At 54.8% G+C, this 18,994-nt stretch overlaps 2 protein-coding genes and 1 pseudogene across 3 annotated transcripts in view; 1 reads left to right on the top strand and 2 right to left on the bottom strand.

Moving 5' to 3' along the window:
• The first annotated feature begins 15 nt into the window (after positions 1 to 15).
• LOC112413349 (uncharacterized) lies at positions 16 to 1,212 on the top strand (annotated as a pseudogene).
• A 3,218-nt stretch (positions 1,213 to 4,430) lies between these two features.
• Positions 4,431 to 16,955, bottom strand: A3GALT2 (alpha 1,3-galactosyltransferase 2). Its single transcript, XM_024765305.1, has 9 exons — positions 16,882 to 16,955; positions 16,712 to 16,764; positions 16,022 to 16,219; positions 14,720 to 14,899; positions 11,824 to 11,921; positions 8,661 to 8,737; positions 8,364 to 8,453; positions 7,932 to 8,066; positions 4,431 to 5,124 (listed from the first exon to the last, which is right to left on the bottom strand). The coding sequence occupies exons 1-9, from the start codon at positions 16,953 to 16,955 to the stop codon at positions 4,431 to 4,433; spliced, it is 1,599 nt and encodes a 532-aa protein (XP_024621073.1).
• The window catches only part of PHC2 (polyhomeotic homolog 2), a 104,786-nt gene continuing 101,588 nt past the window's right edge, over positions 15,797 to 18,994 (bottom strand). For both annotated transcript variants that reach the window (XM_024765264.1, XM_024765263.1), the window contains one exon: positions 15,797 to 17,210. In XM_024765264.1, the coding sequence (XP_024621032.1) occupies positions 17,056 to 17,210 (155 nt within the window). In that variant the 3' untranslated portion in view covers positions 15,797 to 17,055. The remainder of the gene's footprint in view (positions 17,211 to 18,994) is intronic.

Genomic DNA, 18,994 nt, shown 5'->3' with positions numbered 1-18,994 from the left:
AAAAAAATCCTTTTTTTTTTTTTTTTTTTTTTTTTTAAGTTTGTTTTGGAAATAACAAAAAAGATATTTATTGGCCAAGAAGTTGGTGCTGCTAAGACCGAGAAATTAAAAGAACCGGACAGATGGACACAGAACCGGACAGATGGACACAGAGAACCAGAGGGCAGCGTGGGACCTTATCTTGCCACGGCCTCAGGTCTTGAGGGGAAGGCTCAAGCCTGGGTTTCTGGACTGCAAAGGGGGCCCCCAGGGGGGAGGGGCAGGAGGCAGCTGGAGTGAGCCGCTTGCCCCTGGGTGCCAGCTCGAGCCTCCAGAGCTGCGCCCTGGGCATCACTGAGCAGAGGGATGTGACAGCTACCAGGGCTACCCAGTCTTCAGGAGACGAAATGAGAGGGGCCGGGAGGTCCACAGGACCAAAGGGTGCAGTGTTGGCTGGGCTGGGTGCAGGCCCAGGGAAACGGGGTGGGGTGGGCTGGGTAAGACCTGGCACCCCTGCTGCCCTGAAGACCACCCCAGTCTACCTCGGTGCTGGCCAAGAAACCTATTGGCTACCTCTCCCACCATCCCAGACTGTGGGCAGGGGGAGGGAGTGGGCCTGGGGCAAGGACCCCCCTCTCCAGAATTTCCTCCAGATGGGGCAGTGCCCAAGGAGGGGTTACTTGTCTTCCCTGCCATGGAGGGGAATCCCCAGCCCAGGCCCTAAGCCCCTGGGCAGGGAAGGGATCCTCGGGGAGGAGGGTCCCGGGAGCAGACCCTGCCCTCAGCTCCCACAGACACACCCCAATCTGAAAGCCATGCGTGTCCGTGTATATAGGAACCATGTACAGAGCCCGGAGAAGCCCCCCCTACATCCCCTGGGGAAAAAAAAAAAAAGAAAACTAGACAGAAACTCATCTATATATTCTGTATCTGGAGTTCCGTTTTGAATATTAACTGTGTTATTTTTATACACTTTTTAAGCCTTAACTCGCCATTGATTTACCAGTTTAACGTCTCCTGGGGTTTCTTTTCCCACGGGGTTCTCTGCCCCGCCCCCACCCCTTTGTTTGACTGGCGTCGTCTGATACTCAGTATTGTAGCTTTTTGTCCGCATGTTACTACCCTGTAAATATGCTGTTATACATACTGTTAACACCCCTTTGCTTTTTTCTATGGGACCTCCAGGCCACCATATTTAGAACTAGTTACCTTATTAAAAAAGAGAAAACAGTCTGTTGGCTTCTCAGTCTGCATCGTGGTGGCAGGGAGGTGAGGGCAGGTGCCCCTCAAGGCTTCAGGAACGAAGTGTGCGTTATATTGAAGGAAAGGGGTGGGGAGCAAAAAAAGTCAAACGTGGGGGAAGACACTAAAGGGGGCAAGAAACAAAGGAATTCCAAACCCTCTGCTCTTTGTATTTCTCTGTTGTGAAGAATAAACTGTACCTGCAGCCGGGTGGTGGCGGTGTGTGGCGTGCTCTGTGCGAGGGTGGGGCTGGGGGGCACCTTTCCACTGCTCCTCTCCCCTCCCCCGCCCCCCCCAAGACTCGGGAAAGAAGGGAAATGCCCCTTCCTGCGTCCATCATTCACAGCCAAGGACCATGAGGGCTCAGAGGAGTGCATTCCCAATGGTGGCTCATGGCTGAGTCACTTTCTCTCCCACGAGGCGGCTAGCACAGGGCCAGCCTTGATAAACTCTGGGGGAGTTCCTGCATCTCCGTCCTAGGCAATCAAAACAGTGGCCCCCTTGGGGAAGATGTGTGTGCAGGGGACTTCTTGGTCTCCTGGATCACTGGACTAGCTGGAGGCTGTGAGGCTGGAGCTGCTGCTGCTGCAGGAGCCCGAGGATGAAGCCGAGTCTGAACAAAGCCAGGTGGAGAGCAGGAGACATCATCGAGCCCTGAAGCTGTCCTGACCCCAGCACCGTCCTGTTACATAAGCCAGTATAATCCTCGTTAGGGTTGATCTTTCGTTTTCCTCAGAGTCAGTTGCTAAACGTTTACCACAGCACCACTGGCTGACTCTCCAATCAGATTCCTCATTCAGTGAGTTAGGAACAAGTTAGGCGATGGCAGGCACCTGAACGGGAAAATCCTGTATGTGTGTGTGTGTGGGGGTGAGTGGGGGGGGCGGTGCACGGGGTGCTGTGTTGGGCCAGATACAAGCGGAAGGACAAAGGAGGCAGAGAGAAGTGGAGACGGACAGAGGAGACTGAGGGCCAGCCAGTGGCAACCTTAGCTCCTGACTTTGGCTCCATCTTCTGGCCCACTCTAATTTCCTGCTTGTTCTCACATCAGTGAATTTATTTATGAGTTACCGTGTGACATTGGGTAAGTTAATTAACCTCTCTGTGCCCGATTTTCTCATAGGTAAAATGAGGGAAATAATAGTAACCAGTTGATAGGGTGCATATGAGGATTAAATGAACCAATAGATATCTAAGGCTTAGAACTGTGCCTGGTACATAGTAAGTACCCAATAAATGTAATTGTTATTATTTGATGTAGCCCTGATGGATCTATGTCCTTTACGATCAAGGAACCCTGACTAGACAGCTGGTGACGTTTGGGAATTTTGGGGGGTGACACCCGAGCTGGCATGGTAGGTGGGATGGCTGGACAGGTGAAGATTTTGCATGTAGCAGTGACACTCGGGGGACTGGGAGTCTGATTTTCACCGGCTCACCTGGAAGCTCTCAGGAGCTTACCCGGTCCCTGAGGGTCCCAGCGTGGGTGCTGAGGATACTGTTGATTAACAGGGACACTGATGGAAGCAGCGGCAGAAGGAGCTTATCCCCTGTTTTTCCTGCTGCTGCCCTGAGCCTCTCTACACCTGAGCCTGCCCCACCCCGACCCTGGGCCTCTGGGCAAGACAAAGGAGGTCCTCCACTCTGTTCTGTTTACCCCTCCCCCTCTTCAGGAAGGTCTCCACCCACAGCATGAGGCTCCCCCAGCCCAGCACCTGGAAACCCCTGACTCTCGCCATCTCTTCCTCTTTAAAACAGGAAATGGCTGTCCTTTGGCGACTCCTTTGCTCTCCACGAACTTTTTCTGCAGCATCACAACCCCTGCAAGGAGGGTGATTGGCATCCCCACTTTACATGTGAGAAAACTGAGACTCAGCAAGGGTAAGGAACTAGTCCACAGCCACGCACAGAGTCAGAAGAGGAGCAGATTTCCATCCAGATCGTACTGTCCTGAGCTCAGGTCTCTGCTGGCCCAGGGCTCAGTGTGTGTGGCCCTTGGTGAATGATGCAGGCAGTGTAAGGTGGAGGACAGTCTCCCACCAGAGGAAGGGATGTCAGCCTATAGCCATCAAGCAATAACCTGTTCTTAGGCACACCTAGCCTGTTCTTAGCTCTAACCCAGAGTCCAAAGGGTCTTCTGGGTTCTGCTAATCTAGTTTAGGCAGGAGACACTGGGACCTTGGAACTGCTTGGGAGAGGGGAGATATCTCTTACATTATCAACAACTGGAAGTGTTTGTAAAAACTGTTACTATGTGAAAACCATCACAGTTGGCTTATAGCCAGAATTGCTGTCCTACCTGAAAATAGTGGAGCCTGTTAAAAATGCAAGGTCTGTGAGAACACTACACAAACGGGTCAGAAGACCTGGAGGTAAGTCCCACCCTCTCCGGGCCTCCGTTTTTCAACTGTCAGACAATATCTCAGGGACTTCCAGCAGATAACTTCCCCGTCCCTGCAGCTATTTCCCGGAGGGAACCACCTTTCCTGGAGAGCCTGATGACTTCAGGCTTCTGTTCGGGACGTTGTGTCTTTCCCTATTGAGGATGAAGAGTCTGGACAGCAGCCACGGAGGAGGAAATTTATTTCCCAGACACTGTGGCCAAACAGCCATATGGGCCCCATGGCGAGGAAATGTCATTTTTATGGACTTGGATTCTCTAGGAGAAAGGGCCATAGGACACTTGGGAATAATGTATTTTATTATCATATTACTCAAATATGTACAAACTTTGCTGAGGGCGGCGGAGGTGAACCGGATGCCACTGTGTTTCTCTATCTGGGGCTCCTGCCCAGTGGCAGCTCTATTGGACCTGAGGGCCAGTCCTTGCTTTCCAGCTGCTGACCTCACAGACGAACTCACAGATTCTCTGGGTCCTTACGTAGTTATGTTCCTTTTGTGTGCCTCAGTCCCATTAAAAAAAGTGGGGGGATATGGGGAAGGGGCTAAAACGTCTCTTCGGGGACCTCCACTGAACTCAGTAAGGTCAGAGGTGACAGGTTTCCAGGCAGCTGGCAGTATCTGGGTCGCTGTGGAAAGTCAGGGAAGGGATGGGTCGCCCGCCTCGGGGAGGCGCTCCCCAAAGGCCGGGCCTCCTCCTGCCACCCCGGGCGGTGGGGGGTAGTATTCACGCAGTCTTCCCGCCCCCGTGCCACGCTGCTTCCAGAAGGGCCCCCGCCGGCGTTCGGGCCTCCAGGCCGAGGGCGTCTCTAGCCTCGCGGCAGGGCGTACTCCTTGGGCGCCCAGAGCAGTTGGCGGCGGATCTCGGCCCGGCGGCCGACGTCGGAGCTCCAGCAGAACTCGGGCGACAGCAGCTTGGCGGGCTTTTGCAGCCAGAAGGACTTGTTGAGGTGGCTCTCGTCGTGCCAGCGCGCCTCCAGGCCGCGCGCGCGGTCCCGTCGCAGGCCCCGCGCGCAGTAGACCGTCAGCTGCCGCAGAGCCGCCACGCTGCCCCCGAACACGGCCGCCTGGTAGCAGAAGTCGCCCTCGCTCGGGTCCAGCGCGGCGGCCGAGCGCGCGTCCCGCTCGAAGGGCAGCAGCCGCCTCCGCCAACGGTAGTGCCAGAGGAGCAGCTGCGCCACCGACTCGGCCAGTGCCTCGGATCCGAAAGTCCCGCTGAAGTGCTGGTCCACGTCCACGGAGCGCAAGAAACGCGCCTCGCGGCCCAGCCGCCCGCCCAGCGCCGCGTGCAGCGTGCGCATGCGCACCATGGACACGTTCTGCCAGCGCCGCCAGCGCGCCACGCGCTCCTCGCGCTCCTCGCGCAGCCGGCGGTCCGGGCCCAGCCGTACGCGGGGCACGGCGGCCGGGCCCTCGGTGAACACGTAGTACACCACGCGCCGGCCCACCATGAAGTGCTGCTCAGCCGTCTCCAGGAAGTGCGCCAGGTACTTTTGCAGGTATCTGTCGGGCGGGGCGGGGCCGTCTTGAGTAAGCTGGGCCTCAGCGCACTCCGCCATCCGCGGAGACGTCGGGCTTCTGAGGCCTCCCCTCGTCCGTACTTGTGCCCCTGCAACCCCAGTCCTTGGAACTCCAAAACTGTCCAGCCCCGGAATCGTCCGAGGTGGACTAAAAATAATTACCCATTGTTTGCCACCCCTGCCCCGAGAGGCCCTTTGTTCCCCGCTTGAACGCGGCTCTCCCTGACCAATTCGATCAATAGAGTCCCGAGGAAGGGATGCTGTGCTGGCCCTTGGGAGGACCGGCTCGTTAGCCTTTGTCTCTTTGGAGCTCTGACCCTTCGCTTAAGAAGTCCCAGAGCTCAGGGCTTCCCTGGTGGCACAGTGGTTAGGAGTCCGCCTGCCAATGCAGGGCACACAGGTTCGAGCCTTGGTCCGGGATGATACCACATGCCCCGGAGCAACTAAGGCCGTGCCCCACGACTACTGAGCCTGTGCTCTAGAGCCCGCGAGCCGCAACTACTGAGCCTGAGCGCCGCAACTAAACCCCATGCGCCTAGAGCTCGTGCTCTGCAACAAGAGAAGCCACTGCAATGAGAAGCCTGCGCATTGCAACGAATCGCGGCAACTAGAGAAAGCCTGTGGGCAGCAACGAACACCCAACGCAGCCAAAAGTAAATAAAAATAAGTAAATTAAAAAATAAAAAAGAAGTTTCAGAACTCAGATGCTGCCACGAAGTGAGGGAGACCAGCCTAGCCATGGAGAGAGGCGGCCGCCAGTCATCCACAGGACTTTTGGGAGCAGGGAGGGGCCCCCCTTGCTGCTCAGCCCTGTCAGAATTCCTGAGCCACAAAATCACGAGCTGTGGTAATAATGAACTGTTTTCAGTCACTGAGTTTGTGGTGATTCCTTACATAGGTAACCAGGACGTTCAGAATACTGGAAACTTTGTATGAACAGGCTTTGGGATCCCAGGCTTCTAAAGTAATCGCACTAATTAATGCCTGATATTTTGGAATCATGTGGCAGACAGTGTTCAAAGTAACGTGCATTATCTCATTTAATCCTCACCATTATTAGCTCCATCTCTCAGGTGAGGAAACTGAATCTCAAAGAGCTTCAGTAACTTGTGCAAGCAAGCATGCACATAGTTGGTAAGTGAAAGCCAGGATTTGAATCCAGCTTGGCACTGGAGCCTGTACTTTTACCTGCACTTGCTCTATTCCGGGTGGAACTGTGAGAAACTGGAATCAGAGACCTTGGAAGCCTCAGCATCCCAGGGTGTTGGACTCATAGATCCTTGGAACTCAGGACCTCAGGACCCTGGAATTTCTGGACTCAGAGACTCTGACCCCTAGGGCTGGTGCAGGAACACCCTACTCAGCATTCAGAGCAGAAGTGGGAGCACCAAGGCCCTGGAGAGGCCAGCAGTCCTGTTTGCCCCCAGCCTCTCAGGGGCCCTCCTGGCTTTCTCTCCCTTCTAGAGTGTAAGGGACAGAGTTGGAGGAGCCCTGAGCAGTTGTCTGTAGCACAGGTCCTCAACGCCCCCGCACTGGGCCGCACAGCAGGAGGTGAGCGTCAGCTGAGTGAGTGAAGCTTCATCTGCCCCGATCACTTGCATTACCACCTGAACCATCCCCTCCCACCCCCACCCCCTGGTCCGTGGAAAAACTGTCTTCCATGAAGCTGGTCCCTGGTGCCAAAAAGGTTGGTGACCGCTGGTCTGGGGTCTCTGAAGACAGAATTCCTTCCCCAGGCTTTTGGATATCTTTTCCTGGATGCAGAGCTCTCAGTGCCTTCCCAAAGCAGCCTGTTCCGTTATTAGAAACTCTTCCTTAAGTTGCCTTGAACTCTACCTCTCTGTACCTTAGGATTGTAGGATCTGATTGCCACTCTAAGCCAGGAGTCCCATTTGCATCACTACTGTAAAGTGAATACCAGTTTGCACACCCTGACATCCATAATGGGGAGATGGGCAGGTCAGCCCCCTGAGGTTTCTTCTCCACCTCCCACTCTGGGTTCCTTGTCCATACCTGGGGGACCATTAGTTCCTCGATTGGCCTCCTCTCCTGTCGTGATTCTGTCTTCCCTGCTCCTCAGTCACTTGCCCCCATGGCCTCTCCCTCGACTTGGTCATCATCAGTCTGCCCCCCACCCCAAGTTGTGGCTTCACCCATCCCACTGTCTGAGCCCCCATCCTTCCAGCCCACTTCCTGTGATATCACCCCCAACAGTCCTTCCTCACTGACTCCTCTGGTCTGCTGACCCTACCACTCTCCGCATCCTCCTTTCTTCACATCCCTCTTTATCCAGCCCAGATTCGCTCCCTTGCAAAAGCCCTCAGCTCCCCAGCCCCTCTTCCACCTTCAGACTTTCTTGGTGAACCTCCCCCCGCCCCGCCCTTTCTGTGTGCCTAAACCTGAGCCGCTGACCTCCACAGACGCTTCTGCAGCTGGGCCATCCCCTCTGTTTACCCAGTTCTCACCTCCTCTCACCTGAAAGACTCCATCATTTTCTCACCGCAAACCCAAGGCCTCCAGATGATCAGCCCCAGGCCCTGGGCAGGTTCCTTCTAGGTTGTGATGCTGAGCCCTTGGCTGCCTGGGCTGGGTGGACTCTAGGGAGGAGGGGAAGGGAAAGGATGGTCCTGCCCTCATGCTGGGAGTCTGGGACAAGGGGTGCTGTCTTTGCTTCTCGCTTTATCCTGGGATCCTACAGCCCAGGAGAATGGGGTGCTCCACCCCTACATCACGTGCACACCCCCTCCCACTCCCTGCTTGGATAGCACCGCTCCCCTCCCCGGGCCTTACCTGCCTACAGCAAAGACAGTCAGACCAATGGTGAGGTTCTGTACAGCCTCTTGCTGGGCCACATCTGGGTCAAAGGTGCCATCCCAAATAATGGGGGCCCCCCAGCAGGTACAGGTCAGGACTTCAGGCCGGGCCCTGGCCAGGGCAGGGATGGAGAGACAGGTCCATTCATCTTCCTGCTTGAGGCATGATCCCCGCCACCTCCCCAGTCCTGGGCCCTAGGGACCCACAGATGGGTCACACCCAGGCCCTGCCCCTAGAAATCTCTTCCCAGATCCAGCAGAGTAGGGGGAGATGTGTTACCTGATGGGGCCCCTGGGTAGCGTGCCTAGCCCTGCCAGGGTGGGGGATGTGAGGAGGGCAGGAACGCTGGGGCAGAGCTCTGTAGGGTGTGTGGGTGTCCTCGGAATGGGAGAGATGGCAGCTCCTTACCAAGGATGCAGGGGACCTGTGAAGTTGTCTCTCAGCAGGGGCATTCTGGCCAAAGGGCAGAGCCCCATGGGTGTGAGGACTCCCAGGTGCCTGTGGGGTGGGGGCATCAGTGAGGGGCATGCCGGCCTGCCCAGGAGCCCTGTCGCTTTGCTCCTTGCAAGGAGGGAGACCCCGCAAGGATGCTTTTGCGGGCCATGACAGGTGCCACTCTCCATCCCTCAAGGAGGCACTTGGAAAGAGCCACTTCAGCCCTGCCCTGCTGGTCCCATCGTGAGTGCTGGGGGAAGGGGGTTGTACCTGACTACAGGGAGCCCGTGTAGGAGCAGCCCTAAGAGGCCAAGTGCAAATTGGATCAGAAGATTCTCTTCCAGGCCCTGGGGGGTGGGGAGGGGGGGTCGGCAACTCATTTCTGCATATATTTTTATACACACACACATATATATGAAAAATGGGTAATTCAGTGTTTCATTTATTTGTTTGCTTTAATATGAATGTATTATTCTGTTCACTTGGCACAGACATTCAGAGGTACAAAAGAGTATAGACAGTGCAGTCCTTCCTGTTCCCAGCCACGGCCACCCAGTTCCCCTGCAAGGGGATAGTTTATGCACATACAGGCAAATATAAATATGGTAGCAAATTCTCTCTCCCTTCCCTCTGTCCCTTCCTCTGATTTTCTCCCACAAATGGTAGCACGGTGATACGCTGTTCTCCGCCTTGCATTCTCACTGACCACTATGTCCTTGAGGTGGTTCCGCCTCAGTACGTGAAGCGCTGCTTCACCCTTTTTTCCAGCTGCCTAATATGCCATTGACTGGAGGTGGCATCATTTACTTGACCAGGTCCCTTGTGATGAGCATTTAGATGTGTAACATTTTGCTTTTCCTGGCAGCAAACTTGGGGGACAGTAAGTTAGGGGGTGGGGCACTTAGCCTGGGTAGGATTGACCTCGGACGGGGAGAGTCTGGGAGGGGAGGCAGGGGGGGGTTGTGGCTTGGTGGCTGGGATTTGAGAGCATCTGGGGCTTAGGGATGAGTTGCTGGGCTGCCCGGAGGGCCGGCTGCGGTCAGGGACCACGTGTCTATGGCGGCTCCAGTCACAGGGCCGGGTCCCTCCAGCAGAGCTCAGCGACCCCACTGCTGGCTCGGAGGAGGTGGACTTTGGGATTTGTGCATGGTTGCTTGTTTTCCAGGAGGGCCCTAAAAGTTGAGAATTTTAATAAGCTCCTCTGGGCGGGTCTCCTCCAACTCTCCTCAGCCCTTCTGGGTGCGGGTGTCTCTAGACAGACAGGCCCCATATGGTGAAAGCCTGGCCACTGGGGCCAGACCCCCAAGTTCGAATCCCAGGCCACCACTTCTTAGCTGTCTGACCTTGGGCAAGGTTCTGGGCCTCTGCACTTTAGTCTTGTTGTCTAGAAATGCAGATAATAAGAGTACACGCCTTAGAGGGCTGCGACGGATATTGAGTTAATACCTACCAAGTGACTAGAACAAGGCCTTGCGCACAGTAAAAGGTCAGTAAGCTTTAGCTATTGTTGATTATCATTAGTCGTATTATTCCTAAACAAGCCCTCAGGATTCTCTGCACAGCCTCCCAGCTCCCCTCCCCGCCCTGTGAGTCCTTCCAAAATCTGCCTCCTCTGGTCTCTTTCAAGAAGCCTGCCTGATCAGACCCTCCCACCCCTACCTTTTCTGCTACCCCACCTCACCGTTCCTCAGCAGGTGTATCCAGTAAACAGCTTCAGAGAGGCACCTTGCGGTTGTGTGTGTACGTAGCTGCCTGTGCGTCTCAGGGCAGACACCCCTTCTGTTCAGCTGGTGAAACCTGGGTGCACTGACCCCTCCCTCTGCCTCGCCCACTGTCAGTCCCCAGGGGTGGGTGGTTGGCTTGGCCTCCTTGATCTCCGCCCCCCCTCTGCCCCTCCTATTTCTCCGGCCCCCACAGCGATCCTGCCTGCTTATCCCCCACCAGGACCATTGCAGCAGCGACCTCCCTGCTCCCAGTCACTCCTGACACAGCCCCCAGAGTCAGCTCATAAAATGCCACCTGCCTTAACTGTCCATGTCACGTGAACAGGGAAATCCTCAAAGGGGAAATGCATTTAGTAGGCAAACATATGGAAAACTGTTCACCCTCACTAGTAATCAAAGACTTATAGATTGGAACTAGGTGGGATGTTTTGCCTATAAAATGAGCACTTTTTAAAAAGAAAGAAATGAAAATAGCCAGACTGGGAGAATACAGCGAGACAGGCACTCTTACACCTGCTGGTGGGATGTAAATTGCTGCAGCTTTTTTGGAAAGCTCCTTAGCTGTGGGAATTGAAGCTTTCAATAGTCATCCCCTTTAATCCAATCACTGCAACTTCTGGGCATCTGTTCAAAGGAGATCATCTTCAGCATGGGAAACGTTTATGCATCAAGATGTTCACTAGCTTCTGCTCGTTCATGCGTTCAGCCTATACTTACTGGTCACAAGCTCAGAATCCATCACTGTGCTAGGTCAAGGATTCAGAGGTGAGCGAGACACAGACCTTGTCTTTAAGGGAGCCGGGTCAGGAAGATGTGGGTGGCCAGGAAGGGAAGGGAATGGGGTCACATGACAGACTGCAAACAGATGAATGGAACACAGCACAGCAAGGCTGTGATTAGTGTAAATACAAGATACCGTTATCTTGCAAATGGCCAGATACCATTGGGGAGAAGTCAGGGAGGCTTCCTGGAGGAGGTGACCCTGAAGAACTAGGACCTGAAGAACTAAAAGTTATCCACACAAAGAAGGTAGTGGGGCTTCCCTGGTGGCGCAGTGGTTGAGAGTCCGCCTGCCGATGCAAGAAAAGAAGGCAGTGGAGGGGAAAGGGAGGTCCATGAAAAAGAAACAGCACTGTGTAAAAGTGACGAGGTGAGAGTGCTTGGAAAATCCGGGGAACTGCAGGCCTGCTGCAGGGGCCGGGGTATAGGGTGTGGATAGGAAGTGATAAGAGTTGAGGCTGGAGATAAGCCTGAGCCAGGTCACCCAGGGCCCACATTCCAGGATAAGGGGTTTGGACTTCATCTTGAAGGCCATGGGGAGCCCTGAAAGCTCTTTCCTTCAGGGAGTGATGCTGTCACATTTTTACTTGGAAGATACTCCGGCTGAACTGTTGAGCCTGGATGTGGGGCAGGGACCAGGTGGAGGCAGGAAGACAGGTGAGTGTTGGCAGTGGGTTGGGGAGGAGTAGGTGATGAATGGCTGTCAAGGAGGTTGATGGGCAGGACTTGGTCACTGATGAGAGGGACAGGGCTGGGGGACCAGGAAAGGAGATGGTGGCTGATAGTCAGGTTGGGGGTAAGAAGCTGGAGCTCAGAAAGGTAGGCAGGCAGGCAGGCTTGGGAGAGAGTTCTGGGATTCACCAGGAGGGCAGGGACGCTGTGGAAGAGGGAGAGAGCAGAGGAAGGAGAGCCAGGGCCCAGGCACCCACCGAGGATACAGTTGGGGACGGGCAGGGGACCGAGTGAGCAGAGGAGGCAGTGGAGGCTGGGGTGGTGGTGGTGGAAGTGGCTCTTTCCGGAAGTTTGGCTGTAAAAGGAAAGGGAGAGGATGGTAACTGGAGGGGCTGAGGGCTTGGGATTGATGGAGGTGCGTGTGTTTCTTTCACACAGGGAGACTTGAGCTTGGTTGAACGTGGGCTGGAGGGCACCAGTGGAGAAGGCATTGTGCTGCCCTCTCAGATACAACTGAAAAAGGCCCCAGCGTCCAGCCGAAGGGACTGGCTAAATAAACTTTTTATGAAGAGTCTGCAGTCACATGGAAAAAACTTGCACAAGAACCGTGAATGAAGAAAGCAGGATCTAAAATTGATGGGCACTGTGGTTACAATCTAGCAATGAAAACATGCCGGAGCAAATAAGACTGAAAGGAAAAACATAAGTGACTGTGTAATAAGTTATTTTTACCCCCAGTTGTCTGTAATGTGCTTTTATTGCTTTTTTAATGAAGGAAAAATACAGAGTTAGCCATTTAGGAAAAAAAAGTGTTTCTAAGCCTTTCTAGTGACTGCAAGGTGAAGTCCACCTCTCTTAGCCCTGCCTGAGGAGCCTGCACAGTCATTTCAAGCACTCACACCAGACCCAACTTTCCCACCTCTAGAAACGGGAGACTTCACAGTGGACAGGCCAAGGATGCTCTCCTAGCATTGCTGGAAAAAGCAAATGGAGATAAACAACCCCACTGTTCGTCCTTAGGGAGTTGGATGAATTATGCATTTCTATACAATGGAAAGCAATGTGGCCACTGAAAAGGATACGGTAAATTTATTTATATGTGCTCTCGGGAAGAGAGGGCCTAAAGAATCAAGTGGAAGAGGAAGTAACAACTGTACATAGAGGCTGGCTGCCCTTCTGTGAGGGGCGAAGCCCCTATACCTGTGTACCTGTGCATTTACAGACGTGTTTCTATGTCGTTTTATAAAAACGTAGGAAAAAATCTGGAACAGCATTGCCCAATAGAAATGTAATGTGAGCCAGGAACGTAAATTAAAATTTTCTAGTAGTAGCCATGTTAAAAAAGTGAAAAGGAACTACCGAAATTTTTAGTATTTTATTTTAACCTAATATATCATTTCAATATGTAACTCCAAATATCATTTCAATATGTAATTGGTATAAAAATTATTGAGATATTTTACAGTCGCTCCTGGAAGCGAGGCTGCCCCCCCGGAGGGACGGCGTGGGAGGTGCCAGGCGCAGGAGAAGGCTGCAGCGGAGCTCTCTCTGCCCTCCCTGCCATCTGACCCTCTTAGCCGGCCCCTCACAACTAGGGCAGCCATGCAGAGTTGTCCCCAAGTGGTCCAGGTGGGCTCCAGCTGTCAGTCCCGGGAGGGTGCTGACACCCAGGCCTGCAACAGGCTCCTGCCGCCCCCTCCCATGGCCCAGCCAGGGAGCCCCTAGTCCACAGAGGCACCTGCCTGACCCATTCCTCCCAGTTCCTTGCCCTGATGTTTTCAAAAGGGTCCCCTCCCCTCCACCCCGCTTCCACCTGCAGAAGGTGGTCCCACAAGGTGGCCTCATGCCCTGCTCCTGTACTCTCCTTGCTTTCAGGAAGAGGTTGAAGATCAGTCATTAGTTCCTAAGTGGGAACAAGTTTGCAATCCTGGACAGTCACTCCCAGTTGGAATAGAGGGCTCACAGTTGCAGTGGAAGGTGCGCCCCAAAGTCTGTTCTCTGCTCACTGAGGGGGCTCAGAGTTTAGGGCAGCAGGAGGAGTTGCTGCGTTCTTCACGGGCACGAGATCTCCCAGGATGCAGCCTCCCCCTGCCCCACCACCCATTCCTTGGACCGTCTCTACCCCTTGGGCGATGTCCTCCAGTCACCTTCTCCCGGGACCTATATGGCTCAGCTGGTTCTCAGTAGGCCAGCCTTGGTGCCTCCTCCTTGACTGTTCTGGCCACCAGGCTGGACTCCTCTCGGGACAGCTGTCCCACCTCATCTTCCCCCTGACACTGGCAGCGTCCCCCCCTCACCTGAGTCCTTGCCATGACAGGAAGCTGGTGGGACAGCCTGCCAAGAACCTTCTCAGCTCAGGGCCGGGGAAGAAATGACCCATTCTTGGTGACTGGGAGCAAGCAGTTTCAGGCCATCTGCCAGAAACCACAGCCACAGGAGCAAGCAGGGATGAACTACCCGGAGAGGAGCCCCCTGGGGCCAATCACCTGGAAGAGGGTGGATGGAAGCCCAGCTCTGGTTGGCCAGAGGTGCTGAGACATTCTGTACTGACTCTTCCTCCCTAGGGCTCCTCGTGCCCCTCTTCAGTGTCGTGGTCCTCGGGCCAGACTGTGGTGTTTGCCACCCAGGGAGAACCTTGTTCTGCGCGGACCTTCAGCCAGATCTCAAGGGCGCCGGTCACCTGAGTGTGACCTTGGACAGTTCACCTTGAGGAGCCCTTGATCTCTTCAGTAAAACAGGTATGTGCACCAGTCACCCAGAACAGGGTAAGAGCCACACAAGGTAGTTACGTGGAAAAGTTCTGGAAAGCTTGCACTAGGCAGGGTTTTTTTTTTAAGTGCAGGTTATGATCTATTAGAGGGCCATGAAATCAATCCTATGGATCATGACTGAGATTTTAAAAATATGAACAGGAAGGGAATTGAAAATGTCAGAATGTATTGTACATCAGGGTAGGTATTGTTTTGTTTCAGTTATATATATTCAAGTACATCCACGAGGGTGGGAAACTTTTTTTAAACTGTCGGTCACGATCAAAAAAGTTTTGCAAAATTCTGTGTAAGGTGTAAACCTCAGGAGCAAACGCATGTTGAAGGAGGCACCCTTCAAACTGGGGCCTTTCACCCAGAGTGAAGAAACGGCGCTGATACTCACCTGTGTCAGTCAGCCCTGCAAATCCACCATATCCTCTTTCAGGGCTTTTAGTTCCCTTCTCCACCACACACATAAGGACAAACTCAGTTTGGGCCCGGCGTTGTCCTCCAGTAAGGGAAAGTGGAGGTCCAGTGTGGACTCGCCGAGCTGCACGGGCCACGGTGGGCCGGCCCGCCTGGCCTGGAGAGGGGAGGGCAGCGCAGGGGGCTCCCGAGGCGCCCTTTCCACCAGGCACCTTCCCCGACTTCCCCGAGGTTCTGAGGTCATTGCCCCCTGCCACGCCCCCTCGGCCCAGGGTCCTGCACTGGCCTCTGTCCTGTCGCCATTCCCGACCTCTGGGACCACCAGACTTTCCAGTCCTGGCTCCACCCTCTGGGTCATCCACTAACCAGTTTTGTTTCTCCTCTTCCTCAGGGTAGTGGCTACATTTTAAAAGGCCTTCCAGAGAGTTCTCGTCCAGATATGGGTACTGGCTCCTAAAAGGCCCCTGCTTATCTCCCCGGGCCCCGCCGTTACAGCATGTTACAGAGTGAACGGCGAGCGGTCTGCGCCTGGAAGGCCCTTCTCCTTTATTCGAGGCTTAGGCGTCACCTCCTTGAGGCAGAGACTCTCCTAATAGTTTGCTATTGCAGCATCCAGAAAGCGCTCAGGGGTCGAGTGAGCCAAAGCCACCCCAAGGGCAGTTCTGGACGCGGCGCTGCAGCCACCACAGGTGTCTGCGGTGGAGGGAAGGGTCTGGGCTCTGCCTCAGGTGTGCCAGATATCCCTGGCCCAACAGCATCGTGTCTCCCTGGTGGCAGTGCTGGGTAGGGGGGCTCAGAGTTGAAGGGGCCCTGGACCTCACACTCCAGGGGACACCCGTGTGAAGAACAGAGGTGGGAATCTGCTTTTCTCATGTGGACTGGGACCAAGGGCACCCTCAAAGGACCCAGCCCCAGCGAAGCGTGGAGGATATGCTATCCAGTTAAGGTGGTCGTCCCTCCCCCAACCCAGGGACCCACCCCTCTCCTGACAGATGAAAAGTAGCTATTCAGGACCACAGAAAGGCATCCCCAGGGGAGAAAGACACAGAAGGAACAGGTTTTACGGATTTATTTTTAAAAAACAAAAACAAAAGGTTAAAAAAGTCCTTCATTTTCAACCCTGCCTGGGGGTGTGAGTGGGGAATAGAACAAGCTCAGAAGGGCACCCACCCTTCCCCCAGGGAGAGTCCCACTCGCCCCAGGAGTCTGCAGAGGCCCGGGCAAGTCAGAGGCAGGCCCTCCCCCTTCCTGCCCCGCCTCCTCCAGGGGCAGCTCAGACCGCTGCCAGCAAGTTCCAGAGGCAGAGAAGCGTGGGACCCGAGGCCGAAGGCTGCCTTCTTCACCTCAGCGGTGGTCACTCCAGCTCTTCTGCCCTTGGATGTTCCCAGGGCCCCACCGCTGGGCTCCCAGGGCAGGCAGGCAGGCAGACGGGGAGGCGCGGCCCGGCCCAGCCCACCAGCAGCTTCCTCAGTGCCGCCTGTGACACAGCAGGGCAGTCAGGGGGACGTCACAGTGCGGGAAGGGGCTGCGGAGACACCTCGGCCATCTGCAAAGGAAAATCTCCCACTACTCTTCATCGCTTTCTGATTGTGCCTCTCTGCACTGAGGCGGCCCTTCTTTCCTATTCCCCATCCTGAGGCTGAGTGGAGTCCAGGACAAAGCACTAAGTGGCTGTTTGCTACAAAACACCTGGAGATGCCAGAGGGTGGCTCTCGGCCTGTCAGTCCAGGCTCCCACACGGTCACACAGTCACACACACAGCGTTAAGGCGTCTGTGCCAGCAGGCGTGGCCAAACTGGGCCCAGCTTCTCTCCCTCCACCTGTAGAGGGTGAGGGGGGAGAACCCTTCTGGCTGCTTCAGAAACAGGCTGCAGTGGGAGAAGCTGGCAGCGGGAAGAGTTAGCTGGGCCTGGAGAAGGAAGTGGAGGAAGGCAGGCAAGGGCTTCCGAGGCCTCTAGGCAGGCCTGACGGCTGCCCTTGGAAGTGACCCAACTCAGGTTGGGAGCCCTGACCGTATACCCCCTGGAAAATGGGGGACAGAGGGAGGGGAAGAGAGCGGGGCTAGAGTAGTGGGACTTTGGAGGAAGCCAGTGCTATCAATATGTACAAGCATAAAGCCCCATCTTCTGCGCCACCTACCTCTCTGCCCCTCCCACAGAAAGCAAGGCCCCTGAGAGCCATCGAGGAGGTGCCAAGACCTCCTCCCCAGCCATGCCCGACAGGGAAGGCCCCTTCCCTCAACGGGCCCCATCTCCGGGCCCCCAGGAGTGTCCGCTGGCTCTGCTCAGTCGGGAGGAGCCCGGGCCGGAAGCCCTAGGAGTCCTTGAGCATGCTGATGCGTGCGTAGATCTTGAGGGCGGGCCCCAGCTTGATGTTCATGGCGCTCATCAGGTGGTCCTCCTTGAGCAGCAGCAGAGCTTGCCCGTCGATTTCCTGGGCACGGAATTCCTCTGCTATCTCCTGGCAGCCTGAGGGGACATGACCAAAGACAGTATCAATGAGAGCTACCAGCCGTCACGCTTGGCAGTCACTGCCTTCAGATGCATCATCTCACTTGATTCTCGTGGCCACACCTTGAAGGTGTTGCTGTTCTTATTCTACAGCTTGAGAGAGGCTGAGTGACTTACCCAAGGTAGCCAGACTCTAAGGTGGTCCTGTGACCTCTGGGCTGACCCCGGAGACCAGTACGGGGTTGTGGAAGTGACAGCATGGGATTTCCGAGGCTGGATCACAGAGGGCGCAGCAGCCTCACCCTGGTCTTCTGGATAATTTATTTTGGAACATGCCAACCACCGTGTCGTGAGGACACTCAAGCAGCCCTCTGGAGAAGCCCACTTGGAGAGGAACTGAGGCCTCTTGCCCAGAGCCAGCTCCCCCCATTGCCATGTGAGCGCAGCACCTTGGAAGGGGGTCCTCCAGCTCCAAGCCCTCAGAAACTGCAGCTCTGGCTGCTATCGTGACTGAGCCCTTGCAAGATACTCCGTGCCAGCAGTGCCCAGCTAAGCCACTCCACAGAACTCTCGAGATAAGAAGTGATTACTGTTTTAAGCCACTAGTCTTGGAGTAATCTGTTTCACAGCAGTAGGTAGCCAATGCAGATCTGCGTACTTGGAAGATGGGTGCTGCCATCACCACACCTTCACCACGTGGGCGTGGCCTTGGACTTGGCAGCGGGCGGAGCTGGAGGGACTTTCAGGAGAGCGGCAGTGAAGGTCTACGGTTCCCTGAGAGACGGGAGTAAGAAGCCTGATGGTCTTGGAGGAAACTGCTGGGGAGGCTTAAAGGAACGTGAGGAAACTTACTGGAAATTGGAAGAAAAGGGATCCTTGTTATGAAATAGTAGAAAATTTAGCAACACTGTTGCTGGTGGTAACCCCGTGGGCATGAGACGCCTACTGAAAGTTGCTTGGGCTCAGGAGACCTCAGGCAGACCGCTGCAGGTGCCACCTGGCCTCCCACCGTGGCCATGGGGAATGCGAGGAGGGACGAGGTCGAGGAAAACGAGAACAGGAAGGAGCCTGGATTTGCTGATTTTGAAACTCCTAAGCCTCTCCAGATGGCAAATGATGCTAAAATTAAGAAATGGTTTCTAGGCAAAGACCAAATCCAGGACACAGTCAAAAAGACACAGTCTAAAGACGAAACTGCGGGGGTGACTTAAATCTTTTGTTAAGACCGCAGAAAGCTCTAAGGTGCCGCCTCAGAGAACTGTTGGATCAAACGCGCTCTCAGGATTTTATGGGCGTGCCTCACAGAGCCTCTCCATTCAACGGCCCAGCTCCTCAGACTGTTAAGGGCACTGTCCCTCGGCTTCAGAAGAAACCTAATGTGGAGTAAGGCTTGTCTTGAAGACATTGTTGGAGAACATTCATAAAAAGCCCACAAAGAGTAAGAGAGAATCGTCTGGCAGAAACACTGCTCACATGGACGGAAAGGATCAGAGGTAATGTGAAATAAAAGCAGCAGGAAGTAGGCTGAGAAAACAACTCCACAGGCTGCCTTTCATGGGAAAGGAAGGATGACTCAGGGTGGAACCAAGAGCGAAAGAGAATCACTCCGGGCTTTGAGTCCTAACCAAGGAAATGCCAACACATGCCCTGGTATGGACTGGTGACTCCTGTAGCCTCCTGTGTTCTCCCTTCTTGAACGGGGCATCCTGAATGGGCACGTCTACCGTGGTTACCCGATGCCCATCCCACCATATCCTAGGTTTGTGGAGGGAAGTGGATAACCCGTTCCTCGTTCCCAGGTC

This window comes from Neophocaena asiaeorientalis, unplaced genomic scaffold (assembly GCF_003031525.2).
Source record: "Neophocaena asiaeorientalis asiaeorientalis breed wild unplaced genomic scaffold, Neophocaena_asiaeorientalis_V1.1 scaffold409, whole genome shotgun sequence".
Taxonomy (NCBI): Eukaryota; Metazoa; Chordata; class Mammalia; order Artiodactyla; family Phocoenidae; genus Neophocaena; species Neophocaena asiaeorientalis.
Note: the sequence above shows the minus strand (reverse complement) of the source record. Positions and strands in the feature narration are given on the sequence as shown.